Here is a 16659-nt window from a genome sequence, read left to right on the forward strand (position 1 = left end):
ATACATTTCATCCTTGGAAACAAATGGTACAGGAAAATTTCAATTAGTGAAGTAGATGTAATTCCTGGGCATTACTTCTTTAACAACAACAAAAAAGGCACTAGAGGCAAAAAGAACAGGGATAAATTCCTGCACCACAAAAAAGAAGAGCCAAACCATATTTATTCTGGTAAAAGATTTCATGGACATTAATTCAGTTCATCGGAGGAAGAAAGTGTTACTCTAAGTCTGCAGATATGTACCATACATCTACAAAAAACAAAATAAAAGCCTATTGTAATACCTGTCACATAACTAATGGAGGAGGCTCTATGTTTTTTAAAAGAAGCTATTCTGTAGAGCATACCCCTCAATGATGCATGGCTTCTTCAACATTTATGTGTTCTGCATGAATAAACCAACATATAGAGGCTTTCATGTATAGGCTTCCATGTAACTTGGAACCCTGTGCAATGAAGGTTCTATCACAAAGAGAAAGCATTATGTACAGGTGAACTTGTGGACATTGGTGATGCAGCCTGGGAAACTATAAGATACAATTCATGTGTGGAGTCAGATATACATCACTTGCCTCTCAAACCCATTCATTTATATTTATATCTTCATTTCCCCCCTCAGATCCTATGCTTATAAAGATGCAGTTTTATGCATATGATCACATAGTCTTTTACTCATTAAAGCTTATTAGATTTAAAGATGCCATCATTGCCTTTGTTGTTTTACTATTTTTAATGTATTGTGGCTTGCACATCAGGCTGCTCCAAGAGTTCACTTTCAGGAGTAGCAATTGCCAAGTTTTGAAGAAAGGCTGCGTGGCACCCCCTAGCCATGAACATCAAAACCAAAATACCCCACAGTGCCCTCTAAGTTGTAAGGGGCCAATTTTACCATGTTGGGGGGGGGGGGGTCTGTTTTAAATTCAGGAGAGACCTTTCTTTGATCCAGGAAGTAAGTCAACACTGGATTTACTATCTGTATTTAAAAGGCGTGTTTTGTTTCTAGAACAGGCTGGGGGTGAGAGAAAGCCAAAAACATGGCAATTTGCAAGGCATGGGGGTATTTTAAGGTTTCTTTGTTTTTTAATGAATTCTTAGAAGACCAAAAATAGCTTTAGGAGCTGCATGGAACCTATGGATAGCGTTCCTCACCTCCCAGATTTATTCATTTATTGATTTATAAATCCCATAGTTAGTGTAAAACAGGTGTGCCTCATTACCTTTGTCAAAGGTAATCATTGAAATTATCAGTCATCAAGCAAAATACAAAAAACAAATGCCTCTTTAGACAAGGAATTCAGCAAACATATTGCAACACATTTGTTTTAGTTCTATAATTCAACCTTATAACTTTCTCAGTATACTTGCCCACAATACTCCAAATTAGAGTGCCTGGTTAGTACATTTGCACTGTAGCCATTTGACTCTATTCAAAACATACTTTGATGCATGTAATTTTGTTCAAATTCTGTCCTGCCATGTTACTCCAATTACAAAGCTTCTGCCAAATCCACAAAAAGCAAGCAAACAAAAATACTGCAATAGCAGCAAACTGACTAATATTTTTAATTAGTACTAATTAGCAATTGCTATGGACAGCCAAAAAAGACAAACAAATGGGTCCTAGAACAAATCAAGCCTGAACTCTCCCTGGAAACCAAGATGACTAAATTGAGGCTGTCATACTTTGACCACTTCATAAAAAAGCACAGCACATTAGAAAACTTAATAATACTAGGAATGGTAGAAGGCAGTAGAAAGAGAGGAAGACTTCATGCCAGATGGCTACACTTAGACAAGAGGCTCACAGGCCTGCCTGAATACAGAGAATAGAGGATCATGGAGATGTCTCATTCACAGGTTTGCCATGGCAGTTAACAAGAACAACAAGCAATTACTTGTCTCATTTAAAGAGACCAAAACCTCAATTCCATACATGTCTGCTGAGAAGTAAACCTATTTAAGTTCCATGGCACTTATTTACAGGCCGTTACCTCCAGGATTAATGAGTAAGTGAAGCTGAGATCAAATGTGTGAAATTGCACTATGCAAACATAATTTAGCCTCACTTACATAGGTCTCTATATACATGAGTGAAAATGATTAATCTTGTGAAGCAGCATGCACACTGTTAATTCTTACAATCTGATCAATTGATGTTTCTAACGCAGCATAATTAATTGACAAAAATGTCAGTTTCCTTATTGGTATGGGTCTTAACAACTCTTTCACAAATCCAATCCTCCAATCCTCTGGAACAGACTTTGGGGTGAGGCCCCAAGGGACTGGAGGGGAGAATGGAAATGAAAAAAATCGCTTTCCACCTTTTATTAATGCGACTATCCAAGCAGAGCTAATTCTGCTCCATAGATGCTCTCTCAAGAAAGGGCAAAGCCTTATTTATTGATTTACTTGGAATCCAAATGCAATGTTTAATGCACAGCTCTGCATTTACACTTTTAACAACGATGTTTTTGTTTTTCTTTCCAGGCTGTTTCTTTGTCTGGAAATGTAATGTCTCCAAAGTAACAGCCCTCCTTTCTTCCTGTACAGGATTCAAGGTGGCTTACAAACATCCATGCGCTTACAGATCTGCAGAGAAGGCCATTGTAGGCATATAATAAAAACTGTGTACTATTAGTAAACCTGCCACTTTAAAGTTACAGACCTTAATGCCTGCTTAGCTTAGGAGCAAGCTCCAGTGAACTCAGTCAGGCTTATTTCTGAGTACAGACATGGGTAGACTAACTGTAAATTCTTTGAGAAGCAAACTGAGGATAATAATCATAAATGTGTCACCTATTCTAGCACTATCACTAGGAAGCAGGAAGCCTTAGGTAATTACTGAGATCACAGGTGGGCAACTGCTGGGCCAAATTTCACAAATGGACCCCACCTGTAGGTCACAGCGCAAAGTGACTTTTTTTAAAAAAAAATCACTTTGTGGTCCAACATGGAAACCCACTGGGTGTCCCTGGGCAAATAACACTCTCTCGGCTGCAAAGAATGGCAATGGCAACCCCCCTCTGAAGAAACTTGTCAAGAAAACCCCATGATAGATTTGCCTTAGGGTCACTATAAGCTGGAAACAACTTGAAGGCAAACACCACCTGCATGCACATATATGTATTACTCAGAAATGTTGTCCTCCCAACACTAAAAGACTCACCTGGTGGACTTCCATGTCCAGCTGCAGCTGTAGCAATAGCAAAGGCAGAGGCAGGAGAAACGGAATAATGGCTGTTGTCAGTCGCCTGTACTACAAAGAAAAATAAATAAATAAATCATCAGCAACTGTGTTTGCATACACATTGAAAATATATTGTTTCAGGCATGCACACATGTGTGTGTCTATGTATGTATATATGGGGATGTGTGTATAATAACCACAGCAGAAATACAGAAATTCAACCTAGACAGTTAAGAAATCGAAATAAAGAGTTCCCGTACCTAGGAGCAAATATTAATCAGAATAGTGCATTCAGTCAAGAAATAAGAAGACTAGGAATGGTAAAGCCAGCTATGAAAGAACTAGAAAAGATCCTAAAGAGTAAAGATACATGTGAGGACAAAAGTTAGAATTATCCACGCCATTTCCCATTGTATGTAAGAATGCGAGAGCTGGACAGTAAAGAAAGCTGATAGGAAGAACATCAATTTATTTGAGATGTGGTGCTAGAGGAGAGTGCTGAGTATACTGTGAACAGCCAAAAAGACAAACAAATGGGTCCTGGAACAGATAAAGTCTGATATCTGCTTGGAAACCAAGATGATCAAATTGAGGGTGTCGTACTTTGGCCACACAATGACGGGGCATGAGTCATTAGAAAAGACAATCATGCTAGGAAAGGCAGAGGATAGTAGAAAGAGAGGAAGACCACACACCAGATGGATAGACTCAATCAGGGAGGGTACGGACATGAATTTGCTGGACCTAAGCAGAGCAGTGGAGGATAGGGGATCATGGAAATATCTCATTTGCAGGAGTCAGCTCGAGAGTAGTTAACAACAATTATATACATACTTTCTTGATGGGAACATATTGTAAAGAAAATAATTGTAATTGTAACAAACTGATTTTCAATATATATATATATATATATATATATATATATATATATAATCAACTTAATAAGAAATATATATTTTAGCTCTGGAACCCTCTTTTCATTAATTAAATGTTGCTCATTCTTTAGAGAGTCTTTCCAAACCCTTCTTCCTTGATAAAAAAAGAACACCCTTTTGACATCTATGTGTTTTCAATCATTTGTGCGCTGGGCAATAGTAGGTAAATAAAGCACCTGCATCAGCTAGTTCCAAACATATCCCCCATATCAAGTATACCCTGTATTTTATCTCATATACAGGCACAACTTGCTTTTAGGTGCTTCATTTTAGAATGCTTCAGTAATACAGAGCTTTTAAACTACAGTACAGTCATGTTTATTCTCATTTTCAGTAACTGTCTTGCTCTTAAGGAGATTTTGGCAGTGATATGTATATCAGCTGACTCCAAGCTGAACTGAGCAAGTCAGTTAGCACCATTTTGTTTCCCGTGCTCAGTCTGTAAATATGTTTTTAATCTTTTATATGCATAGCTTTACGTCGGCGATCATGAATTTAACTCATTGTATTAGTGAGCTATGCCTATATACATATTCAAGAAACTTTGAATATGAATAGGATTGCACAGATAAACCCAATACAAAGTGTTATTTTCCCAAGTGATGATTATTTTTAAATGAAAATTGATGACTGAGAATTAGGGGTGGAGGAGGAACTAGAAATCTTAAAGAGTCACACTTCTGTTATATAGCTCCTGCTATGGTTCTACAGTTTCTCAAAAATCTGATTGCAGGAGAGATATGAACATTCTGGTTTGGATGTTACTAAAAGATGCAGGAAGGTGTAAGCTCTTTCATCACAGCCAAAGTATTCAGGATCAAGTTGCTAGTATCTTGCATTTTTAAAGCATCTTGTGATGGAGCAGAGGATATGTTGGAGTTCTACCAAAAGAATTTCAGTTCCTAGTTAAACAGTTTGTTCACATCCTGTAATGGGTAATTGGGATACCATCTGTAGATTTTCTGTTCCACGCATGAGGGAGCAAATGGATTCTCCCCCCCCTCCCTCACTAACAATAATAGATATTACAGCTCATATTGCTTACACAGTACCCAATATGTGCCTTCAACTTGGTGCATGCAAATCTGTCAGTAGCAAGACTCAAGTCAATATTTTTCTCGAACAAATGTACATCTTGTTCAAAATATTGCAGAACATTTCATCACATCTTAATGCAAATATGCTTTTCTATTATTGCTCATATGCTTATAATCTGGAATGGTGTTAGTCACATTTTCCTTTTTTTTATATTCTCTGTGATGAACAGAAATATAAAATAAAGAAATTACTTAAAGGGTTAATATTACAAGATATTTTTTAAACACCCTAAATCTGTTTCTAATTCAAGACAAGGACTGCAATCCAGGATCAAATCAGAACCCTAAGTCGTACTGAAGCCGCTTACACTCATAGAATGCTTTAAACCTTTAAAAAAAAATCTTACCCCCTGATTGCCGATAACGCAGATGTCTTGGAGTTGAAGGAGATCTGCAGGGGGAGAGCTCAGGAGTATCCACAGTTGAGGCACTTTCTGGGATTGTACGGTCCACTGATACAGACTCCAAGACCGCTGCTTTAAAGAGTATGCATTTTAATATCAAGGTATCAAATGGTCTGAAAATTCATGATGCAACTGCAAGATGCTTCATGTATCTTTAACTCCTAAACTCTGACTTTGAAAGTTTCTCTTTCAGTGTGCAGATTCTGTACCAAACAGATGCATCTTTAAAAGACTAAAACTATCTCTTTACAACAAAATACAGTAATGTATTCAGTTTCCTAAGAAAGCATTGGTAGTCCCCTAAAACAAATGAAGAGCAAACTTTATCACATAGCTTCAACAAGTCCCAGTTCTAACATCAGTTTCCACATCATGGATCAAGGAAATTTTTTATACTATTGGCCAGATACAACAGGTCTTTCAATACAAATTAAATCTTTCCTGTTATCTTTAGTGTTGATCAATGTACTATGCATAAAATAAGATGGTTCCACAGTCTTCATAAATAAACATAACAAACCCATTTTTATGGGACAATGTATGCACATCAAATATCCTCATGTTTACCATACTGACACTTGATTTTGTCAATAAAGGTTTGAAATGACTGTTCATGGAAATTTGATATATAATTAAGATTATCCTGCTACAGCTGCTTATATAAATTTATTATGGTTGAAAAAATAGTGGATTACTTAACAGTACTCCAGAACATAATCACGACAGTTTTTAAATTATATTTGAAAATTGGAAACATAATTTTAAAATAACATGGGGTGGACTATCAATTGTGAAGGTAGCAATCACATTATCTTTCATCTTTTTTGTGGGTTTTTCGGGCAATGTGGCCATGTTCTAGAAGAGTTTCTTCCTGATGTTTCAGAGAATGCTAATCTGGAAAAAGTTGGGTGTATATATACTGTGTGAGCCTGGGAATGCAGGAGTGATTTGCATGTGTATGTTCTGTGCTGATGGCTGGCCTGAGGCTGGGAGGCTAATGCAAAAGAAGATTAGTGTCCGCTAATTGGTGATCATTATCTGCTGGGAAAGCCCCTGACTCTGAATGGTTTCCCATTTGCATTTGCTGAGTCCTTATTTTGCTATTCCTGAGGACTGGTAGCCAAATTTTGTTCACTTTAAGGGTTTCTTCTTTCCGGTTGAAATTATCCAGATGTTTGTGGATTTCAATGGCTTCCCTGTGCATCCTGACATGGTAGTGGTTGGCATGGTCCAGAATTTCAGTGTTTTCAAACAGTATTTTATGCCCAGGATGGTTTGTGGCATGTTCTGCTACTGCTGATTTTTTTTGGCTGGCCCAGTCTGCAGTGTCTCTTGTGTTCCTTGGTTCTTGTTTGCACACTGCGTTTGGTGGTCCCTATGTAGACTTGTCCGCAGCTGCATGGTATGTGGTAAACTCCTGTGGCTGTGAGAGGGTATCTCTGGTCCTTGGCTGAGCGAATCATTTGCTGGGTTTTCTTCGTCGGTTTGTAAACCATTTGAAGGTTGTGCTTCCTCACCACTTTGCCTATTCTGTCTGTGACTCCTTTGATTTATGGTAAAAATACTTTCCCTTTTGGTGGCTGCTGGTCTTCACTTCTCTGGGTTTTCCTGGGCCTGGTAGCCCTTCTGATGTCTGAGCTGGAATAACCATTAGCCTGTAGAGCCTGGTCACTCCTGCATTCCCAGGCTCACACAGTATATATATACTCACTCTTTCCAGGCAAGCATTCTCTGAAGATGCCAGCCACAGATGCTGGCAAAACATCAGGAAGAAACTCTTCTAGAACATGGCCACATAGCCCAAAAAACCCACAAAAAACTATGGATGCCAGCCATGGAAGCCTTCAACTTCACATATCTTTCATCTGTTTAAACAAAATATAAGTCACACGATCAAAGCTGAAGATAGAAAAACAACAAGTAAGCAATTAGAATTACAAATCTGTCTACTAAAAAAAAGCACACGAGACTTTATTGGTTAAAAGTGCTGCTTTTGCAATAAAGGTAAAAAGAGAATGGGATCTGCTTGTGAAAGGATTTGACACAATCACTATGTCTCTGACAGCAACAAAAGTGGGAACTGGTAGCATCCATGCCAATAGACTGGTGAAATCTGCTCTGTGCCTTACTCTGAACTTCAAAGCAGCTATCCACTGTTCAGCACAGTGGATTCATTTCCCAAATGACATGGAAGCCACCAGCCCCTGTTGTCTGCATACTGCTTAAAATAAAAATAGCAGCATCTGTTAAATCTGATCTTGTTCTTTCTTTCTTCTCACACGCCCTGTCTATGGCAAAACAAAATTATTACAAATCATTGATCTCTGCCAATGAGAGGCACCCGCACCATTTGTTCTCCACCTTCAACACTTTGCTTAAACCTCCCTCTCCTCCTTTCTCTTCATCATTCTCTCCTAATGACTTCGCTAATTACTTCATCTCAAAGATTACCACCATTCGCTCTGAGATAGTCCCACCAATTCTTCTTCTGCTCATAATCTTCTATCGCCCTCGCCTAAAAAACTTTCTGTGTTTCCTCCTGCTTCTTTGGATGAACTCTTCCAAACCTGCAACTTGCTCTCTTGATGCAATTCCTACTCATCTTCTAATTTCTATAGCTCCCTCTTTTCTGCCCTCGCTCCTCCATATCTTCAATCTCTCTCTCTCTACAGGCTCCTTCCCTTCAGACTTCAAACATGCTCTCATTTCCCCAATTCTGAAAAAACATTCTCTTTACCCCTCCTCTTTGTCTAGCTATCGTCTGATTTCTCTTCTTCCCTTTCTTTCTAAGGTTTTGGAACGGGTTGTTAATTCTTGCTGTCTTGAGTTTCTTGAAGCCAACTCCATTCTCAGTCCCTTTCAGTCTGGTTTCCGCCCAAGGCATTCTACAGAGACAGCTCTCACTAAGATCTCAAATGACCTTTTACGGGCCAAGGCTAATGGCCTTTACTCTGTTCTCATCCTTCTTGATTTGTCTGCAGCCTTTGACACCGTTGATCGCTGTCTTCTAGTTGATATACTTTCTGACCTTGGGTTCTCAGACTCTGTTCTCGAACTGGTTTAGATCTTATCTGTCTGGCAGATCTTTTGCAGTGGTCACAGGTGGTCAGACTTCATCTCCTGTTCCCTTATCTGTTGGAGTTCCCCAGGGCTCTGTTCTGGGTCCTCTTCTGTTTTCTCTCTACACACTGTCCTTAAGTAAACTCGTTAGCTCTTTTGGTTTTTCCTACCATCTGTATGCCGATGACACCCAGTTGTATCTTTCCATCCCTGACCTTTCTCCAAGGCTTGAACAGCAAGTCTCGTCTTGTCTCACAGCTGTCTCACAGTGGATGTGCCATCGGCGTTTGAAGCTCAACACGTCCAAGACAGAGCTTCTTGTCTTTCCTCCTAAGTCCACACTTCAACACTCCTTTTCTGTCTATGTGGACAACATTTCTATTCAACCAGTCCAGCAAGCCCATAGTCTTGGTTTTATCTTTGACTCTTCTCTGTCGTGTATCCCTCAGATCCAGACCACACCCAAGGCTTGTAGATTCTTTTTATACAATATTGCCAAAATCCGACCATATCTCTCCACCTCTACTGCCAAGATCCTGGTCCATGCCCTAGTGGTATCACGACTTGATTTCTGTAACATCCTCCTGGCTGGGCTTCCTCTTTCTCACCTCCGTCCTTTAATTTCTGTCCAGCATTCAGCTGCACGCATTATCACAGGGGTAGGCAACCTGCGGCCCGCGGGCCGGATGCGGCCCGGCGAGGCCTTGGGACCGGCCCCAGCCCGGTCCTGCCGCTGATTGCTGCCGGGGCCTTTGGGGGGCAATTGTCTATAGAAGCCTCAGAAACATGCATTTATATCAACATTTTTTTAAAAATCAGCAAATTTTTTCGCGTGTCCTCCATTTTTTTAAAAAAAGTGTCTTCCATTTGAAAATTTTGTCCTACATTTGTCCTGGTTTATTTATATAATTAATTTTTTTTAATTATTTAATTATTTATTTTTTGGCTTTGGCCCCCCAGTTGTCTGAGGGACAGCAACCCGGCCCCCGGCTCAAAAAGATTGCCTACCCCTGCATTATCACATCCGCCCACCGCTCTGACCATATCTCTCCTTTGTTGGCATCCCTTCACTGGCTCCCCCTCCCTTTCTGTATTCAGTATAAGCTCCTGCTGTCGACATCCTCCATGGGCTGGCCCCTCCTTATTTATCAGACCTTCTTTCTCCTCACCTTCCCACTAGGGCCCTCCCTTCTGGTAGTCAAGGTCTGCTGTCCCAGCCCAGGATTTCCTCTGCCCCATCTCAGATTTGCCCCTGTTCACTTGCTGCCCCTCACCTTCTTCCCCCACAAGCAAGGGCCATCAGTTCCTTAACCAGCTTCAAAACGGAGTTGAAGACCATCCTGTTCAGAGAAGCGTTCCCAGGCATTGCGTGATTATCATTTGCTATTTGATTTTTTCTTGTTGTTGCCTGTTTTATTGAACCATTTCCTGTATTGCTATGTATTTTATATGTATTATCCTATTATTTCTTAGATTGTATGCCATAGGCAGGCTTACTCTTACATATTTATTGTTTTATGTACAGCGCTGTGCAAATCTACAGCGCTAAACAAACAAATAAATAAATAATTGTCTCTAAAACTGTCCTATTAAAATGTTATCTTTGCCCGAAAACAGATGATGGTAATGGGATGGCCTAGTGCTGCTCCTCTGAGTGCTGGATTGGGACCGCACACTGCAGCCCCGATCCAGCACTTTCCAAGCACAAAAAGAAGCAGCAGAAAGACCCTCCTTTTTGCACCGGGTAAAAGGCACCTTTGCTGCTGTGACAGTGGTTTTTCCGTGTTTCAGTGGTGTGCGGTGTCTGAACACCACATTGCACTTAAATAAGTGATGTAAATTTCTTCTAACACCAGTGAATCAATGGTAATGACTACATTCTTGATTTCACTACCATAAGATAACACAACCGGGCATTAAAAGTCTAACTATAGCAGCTATGCATAATTGCTATACGCTATATCTTTTTTTCTGAAAACAATTTCATTGGTATTTTCATGTCAGTTAAAACCTTATCTTACTTAGTAGCAATATATTACCAGTTATTACATAGATTTCAACCTTTTCTCTTACTCACTAGCAATATTTTTATTGACACTATTTCTTGAGCTTGTTGTTTTCTTAATGACTGGCTAATTACCTTTGCCATTATCATTAATTTCACTTTCAAAAGATCTCTTGTTAAACAATATATTGCAACAAATCCTTTGGTAAGACTATTAAATGTCTCATCAGGGATTTTTTAAGATGCTCTTTCTCAAAGGGATAATCGTTTCTTCTTCAGTCATGGCTGTGATCCTTTTCATTGAATTTGTCAGGTTTCTCACAGAAATTAAAAGAGTGACTACCAGAATAAAACTATATAGATAATGAGACTAACACCAGTTTTAATTAGTTGTAATTTCCAGATAGGAAGGTGTATACTGTATTTAACAATGGAAAACATACAGCTAAGAAAAAGACACAGCTATCAAAATAATTTCTCAGCTTTATTGCTTAAATTGTGGAGATAAAGTATATCTCATACAGAGATTTGCAGGAGGACCTAAACCTTATATCTTAAGGACTACACTACATGTCTGCTCCTAATTAAGTGTATGCCACTAAAGTGTATGTAGTCACATCACTTAGGCAAATAGTTCGAATTTGTGCAAGAAAGAAAGAAAGAAAACACAAACGCATCCATAACAGTTAACAGTTAATCATTCACCCCACTATCTATTTCCTCTTTATACTTGCAAGCATTAGATGATTATAGGCGGTAAACTGGTCCAATGGGTATTGCTCACATAAAACACAAGCATGCCTACCTCCTTTGGGTCAACCCATACCCCTTTCTGACAGCAATATCTCAGCATGGTCATGAATTGCCAGTATGCTACGCAGCACAAAAGATGCATATATCAAAAATACCTCTTCGAAGGCTTCTTCTGAGTTTGTTGCAAAGCTCAATGCGTGGATTCTCTGAGTTGTCATCTGCAAAACCAGGATTTTGTTCTGGAGATGAAGGGCCTTTGCTCAAGTCCAGGGGTACTTTAGACAGTGTGGGTGGTGGTGATGTAGCAGGGCTGTATGTTGAGGTAGGACTGCTAGCAAGAGAGGAAGTAGATAGATCTAAAGCCCCTATTCTTGAATTTAGTGGAGAACTTAATGACAACTTTCTGGTTCTGACAGGTGAGGAAGTCCTAGAGAGTGAGAGAGGTGGAGGAGAAGAGAATTTGCGACAAAGGTGTGGTGATTTCGCATCAACCAAATGATCTCCTCTATTGTTTTGATTAGTAGCAAAAAATAATTCCAAAGATCTAGAAAAACAAAAACAAAAAGTATATAAATAATGTTGAAAAGTTCATGAAAGAGCTAACGGTAAGAGCTACACATAAGAGACTTTATAAAATGAATATATGATTCATTACAGATTAGAAAATGAAAGGGACAAGGTAAAAAAAACTATCATTTATGTTATGATTTGGCATGAAACGTCTGATCTGTACTGCTTTAGCAAAACATTTCTGAATGTTTATGCCCAAATGCTACCAGGAACATTTCTGCAATAGCATTAGGTTAGTGGCAAAAGAGGGTTGAATAATTGAGGACCCATACAAATAACACAGTGACTTGTACAATAACCTTTCTTTTCCCACCTAACTAGTCCTAGAAACATATTTTCACAATATGTACCTGCTGTGAGTACTTGCAAAATAACAGATATTTTATAGGATTTGATTCCGCACTTGCCCATGAAACCCACTGGGTGATCTTGGACAAATCACATGCTCTCAGCCTCAGGGGAAGGCAATTGCAAACCTCTTAACAAATCTTGCCAAGAGAACCCCATGATAGGTTCACCTTGAGGCTGCTATAAGTCAGAAATTGAGAAGCCAGGCTAAGACTTTGCTCCTCTAGCAGGCATTTCAACTTTAATTTGTTGCTTTTATTATTAGTTCCATTGCTGCTTTTTAAAAATCCTAACCCTGAAATTGGCTGTTATTATTGTTTGCTTTATTATTTTATTGGTTGTTTTGGAGTTTTGTGCCCATAAAGAACTTTGGCAGTTGGGTGGCATATACAGTAAATAAATAAATGAATAAATGCATGCATCATATCCAACTAAGATTAACATCAGTTACTCTGGTTACACATGTACTGTACTATTCCCTCTCCCAGAACACCAGGCCAGCTTCACTGTCATCCTTTGGGACTCTGTTAAGGCATTTTCATCCTACCCAGTCTTCTAATGGCTTGGTATTTCATTACCTATCATCATTATTCTCTAGATATGCTGCCTTTCCATGGTAAAAACAAGGTTAAAGCACCTCACTTTGCAAAAAATATCCATAATGAAATACAACATTTTTTCAATAACACCAAAATTTAAATAATCATAAAACAGGGTACATATCTCACAAAAACAAATATATACTAAGATTAAACATATGTTTCACTGTAATAAACATAATAATTTAATAATTAATAATTTGTTTTATTTATATACCGCTATTCCAAAGATCATAGCGGTGAACAGCAAGTAAGCTAATTAGCAAGTAAGCTAATTTGCCCCCAACAGTCTGGGTACTCATTTTAGCGACCTCAGAAGGATGCAGCCTGAGTCGAGCTTGGGCCCTTTTGTTGGTCTTGAACTCGCAACCTTGTGGTTTCAAGTGAATGGCTGCAGTACAGGCATTTAACCACTGCGCCACCAGTATATGAAAATGATCAGCTAGTTTAGTTAGATTGTACTGACTTTTTAAACACTGTTTTGAAGAATTGTTTTAAGATGTTATCTTAGATTTATGATAATTCTTAGTGTAAACCAGTTGATGATACCATAGCAAAGAATACTATCCATTGTAAGTAAAATTGTTGTCCAGTGCAGGTTCCAGATGATGACAGTAGATCTCATTAAAAAGCAAGAATAGAAATGGACTCACCTAACAGGGATTGAAGTGAAAGGCCGTTTGTAAATATCTGACAGTTTCTCCAGTACAACTGCTGCAGTAGTAAATATGCGATAAGTATGTAGGAAAGTGTTAAGGAAATCAATACTGAGAAATCGCAAGTCTGTTAATCTTTCCAAAAGGCGTTCTACGCTTGCATAACGAATCTGGGGCACTTTGCAGGAATTTAATGTTTTGCTGAAGCAGATGTCAGTGTCATCTTTGTGAAGACGAGTATCAGATCTACATAATAAATTATTTTAAAAGACTTATTAAGCATTGCTTTAAAAGAGACATTTTGTTCTTAAAAACTGTGAACATTCTTTCAGATATTACTGCAACTATATGAAGAGCAATCTTGATTATATTCTTAGGGAGCCAATGGCTATATAATGAAAGCAATCATCTCTCTGATAAATGGAGAAGAGCCCCATAGGTTTCTTTAGGGGAACCAGAAAATGTTTTTGTAACATTCCTGAAACCACCAGGGTCTTTGTAATAAGGATTAATGTGACCCATCACTTTCCTGTTTCTCCACTAGTGCCATATGTGTGCCATTTGGAAATCAGTCATTCCCAACTTTTGCCTGAGTACTCCAGCTATGTAGGGAAGCAGGTTTCCTAAAAGGTTTCCTATGCCAGCTCACATAGGTTTATCAGTTTGTCCCCAACAAAGGGATATTGATTCTCAAAACATGTTGAATGATATTTAATAATGTACAGATGCACACTCAAAACTACATCTCTCTTTTTTATTTTCTTTGTTTCTAGTGCATCTCCACAAGTAGGCATCTGTTGGAAGTGGAGGCCAGTTTTCATCCCTGCACACTCATGGGCCACGCTAACCTATTTTTCCATCTTACATGATGCAATGTTTTTGAAATTTGGGGGAGATCTGTGGACTTGGGCAATATTGTAGGGGCTTGTGATGGCACACTTCCCCCACCTTGCTCTATCACAATAACATCAATTTTGAGATGTCTGAAAAATATTAGAAAAGTATATATTAAACAGTATGTTCATTGAATACATAGTTTGCAATAATGTTTTAGAAAAGAAAATCAGTACCCATTCCAGTATATAAAACTTGGAGAAAAATCAATGCAGACACAAAAATAGCATGTCATTTTCTCTATGAAACAGAGCATCCTATAAAAGAAAAAGGAAAACCTGACTTCATCCCCTAATTTTGTATCTGAATAAAAATACAACAAGTCTGAGTCTACATTATGCCTACATCAAAACTTTGTCACACTTACTTGATCATATGTGGCACAGTGACTTTGGAGTTTTCTTCAAATACTATGGTCATTAAACCATTGCACCGTATATTGTCAACACACTGCAAAGGTTAATAATGAAAAACAGCATTACAGAAGCACATTTCCCCCAGAATCAGAAATACCTGCAAACTTAGAAACCATACATTTTATACTCACAGGAAATGAAAAGACAACTGGAATAAATTTTAATGTTACCTAGGGAACAGAAAATACAGTGGACTGAACTGCAGGATAGGTTCAGTGAACGCTGTGTATAGATTCAAACTAGAGGAGTCATAGCAATTGACTATACTGTTCCAAAGTATTTTTGAGCAACTTCTGAACAAGTTTCAAAGTATAATGTAATTCCTTTATAAGAAGCAATTGCTTCAATTACTATTGGGAAGAAATAAATGTAGACTTCTATAGTAAGTTGTAGATATAGCCTTCCATAGGATACTACTGATATGGGAGACAGTTAGTTTGTCTGCAATGATTCCAGAAAGAAGAAAAACAAATTCATCAGGCACACAACACAGTCAAGCAAATCCTAGACTACAGAGACCCATGCATAGTCTCCTGACATCTGTCTAGCCACTGAGCTAGATCTGTTATTTCAACATGAGGGTGGAAGAAATGCTGGGCAGCCGCAGTAAGGGATAAATGGAACCATCATTTTAATCCTTTTCCTAGTATCCTCCATATAGTCTCCCTTTGGAATAACAATACATCAGGGACACTAGAAAGGGATTAAATAGATTGCTCCCTTGTTTACTGTAACCATTCAAAGCTCTTCTTGGCACAAAGCAGGGTGAGGGGAGGGCTATCTGGCTCAGATATGCAGGCAGCTGCATTGGACTGTGTTGATCCCTTTAGAAATGCTTTTTGTTCAGTGCTGTTGTTTGAAGATGAAAAGAAAAGTGAATAGCTCCAAAGCAAAAGGGTCATCTGTTTAAATTGAGTATCTTTGACATATTGTCGCTTTGGGGTGTCACTCATTACTCATTACTTAGATACTCAAGGTATCTAAAATAATGTCTCCCCCTTGGTGCCACCTATACCGTCACTGCTTTCTTTGCCCTCTTTCCTGGTAGATCCCATTAGAATCAAACCCCTTGGGGCATCACAGGAACTTTAACCATGGATACTTCAAAATCTGGAACCATCCCAGGAATCCAATGAAAATATAGTATCAAAATATTATCTGTAAAACCATGAAATTTGTTATGTGCCTTCAAGTCACTTCCAGTTTATGGAAATGCTGTCATAGAGCTTTGTTGGCAAGATTTATTCAGAGGAGGTTTGGCATTGACTCCCTATTAGGCTGAGAGAGTATGATTGGCCCAAGATCACCTAGTAGGTTTTCATGGCTAAGTAAGGCTTTGAAGCCTGGTCTCCCACAGTGTGAGTCCAGTATTTGAACCACTATGCCATGCTGACTCTGTAAAACCTTACAATAAAGAGTAGCAAAACCAACCAAATCACCATTCAGCTATGATGCGATCACCAGGAGGCCTTAGGTCTGCTTTTTCTCTCTCATTCTAGCCTGTCAGGCCCACTATTTCTTCACATATTCATAAGGTTAAGGTTCAGAAAGGAACAATCTCATCTTGCAAACCTTCCAGGGAAACAATGTACTTATTTGTGAAGGTGAAGGCTTTCATGGCCGGCATTCTTAGTTTATAGTGGTTTTTTCAGGCTATGTGCATATGTTCTAGCAGAGTTTCTTCCTGACGTTTCATCTGAAGATGCCAGCCACAGATGCTGGCGAAACATCAGCAA

The 16659-nt window shown here is 38.7% G+C and overlaps 1 protein-coding gene across 3 annotated transcripts in view; it reads right to left on the bottom strand.

Annotated features, from left to right (window-relative positions):
• Positions 1-16659, bottom strand: part of RASGRF2 (Ras protein specific guanine nucleotide releasing factor 2) — a 156149-nt gene that overhangs the window by 61781 nt on the left and 77709 nt on the right. Inside the window, exons 13-17 of one of the 3 annotated variants that reach the window (XM_089493837.1) lie at positions 14875-14957; positions 13611-13859; positions 11596-11867; positions 5566-5694; positions 3166-3255 (exon numbers count right to left, since the gene is read on the bottom strand). In XM_089493837.1, coding sequence (XP_089349963.1) covers positions 3166-3255; positions 5566-5694; positions 11596-11867; positions 13611-13859; positions 14875-14957 — 823 coding nt within the window. Of the gene's footprint in view, positions 1-3165; positions 3256-5565; positions 5695-11595; positions 11985-13610; positions 13860-14874; positions 14958-16659 lie in introns of all 3 variants that reach the window. The other 2 variants (XM_089493835.1, XM_089493827.1) reach the window with 2 other exon arrangements.

Source organism: Sceloporus occidentalis, unplaced genomic scaffold, assembly GCF_023333645.1.
Source record: "Sceloporus occidentalis isolate IW3139 unplaced genomic scaffold, rSceOcc1.0.p SCAF_1, whole genome shotgun sequence".
In the NCBI taxonomy this organism is placed as follows: domain Eukaryota; kingdom Metazoa; phylum Chordata; class Lepidosauria; order Squamata; family Phrynosomatidae; genus Sceloporus; species Sceloporus occidentalis.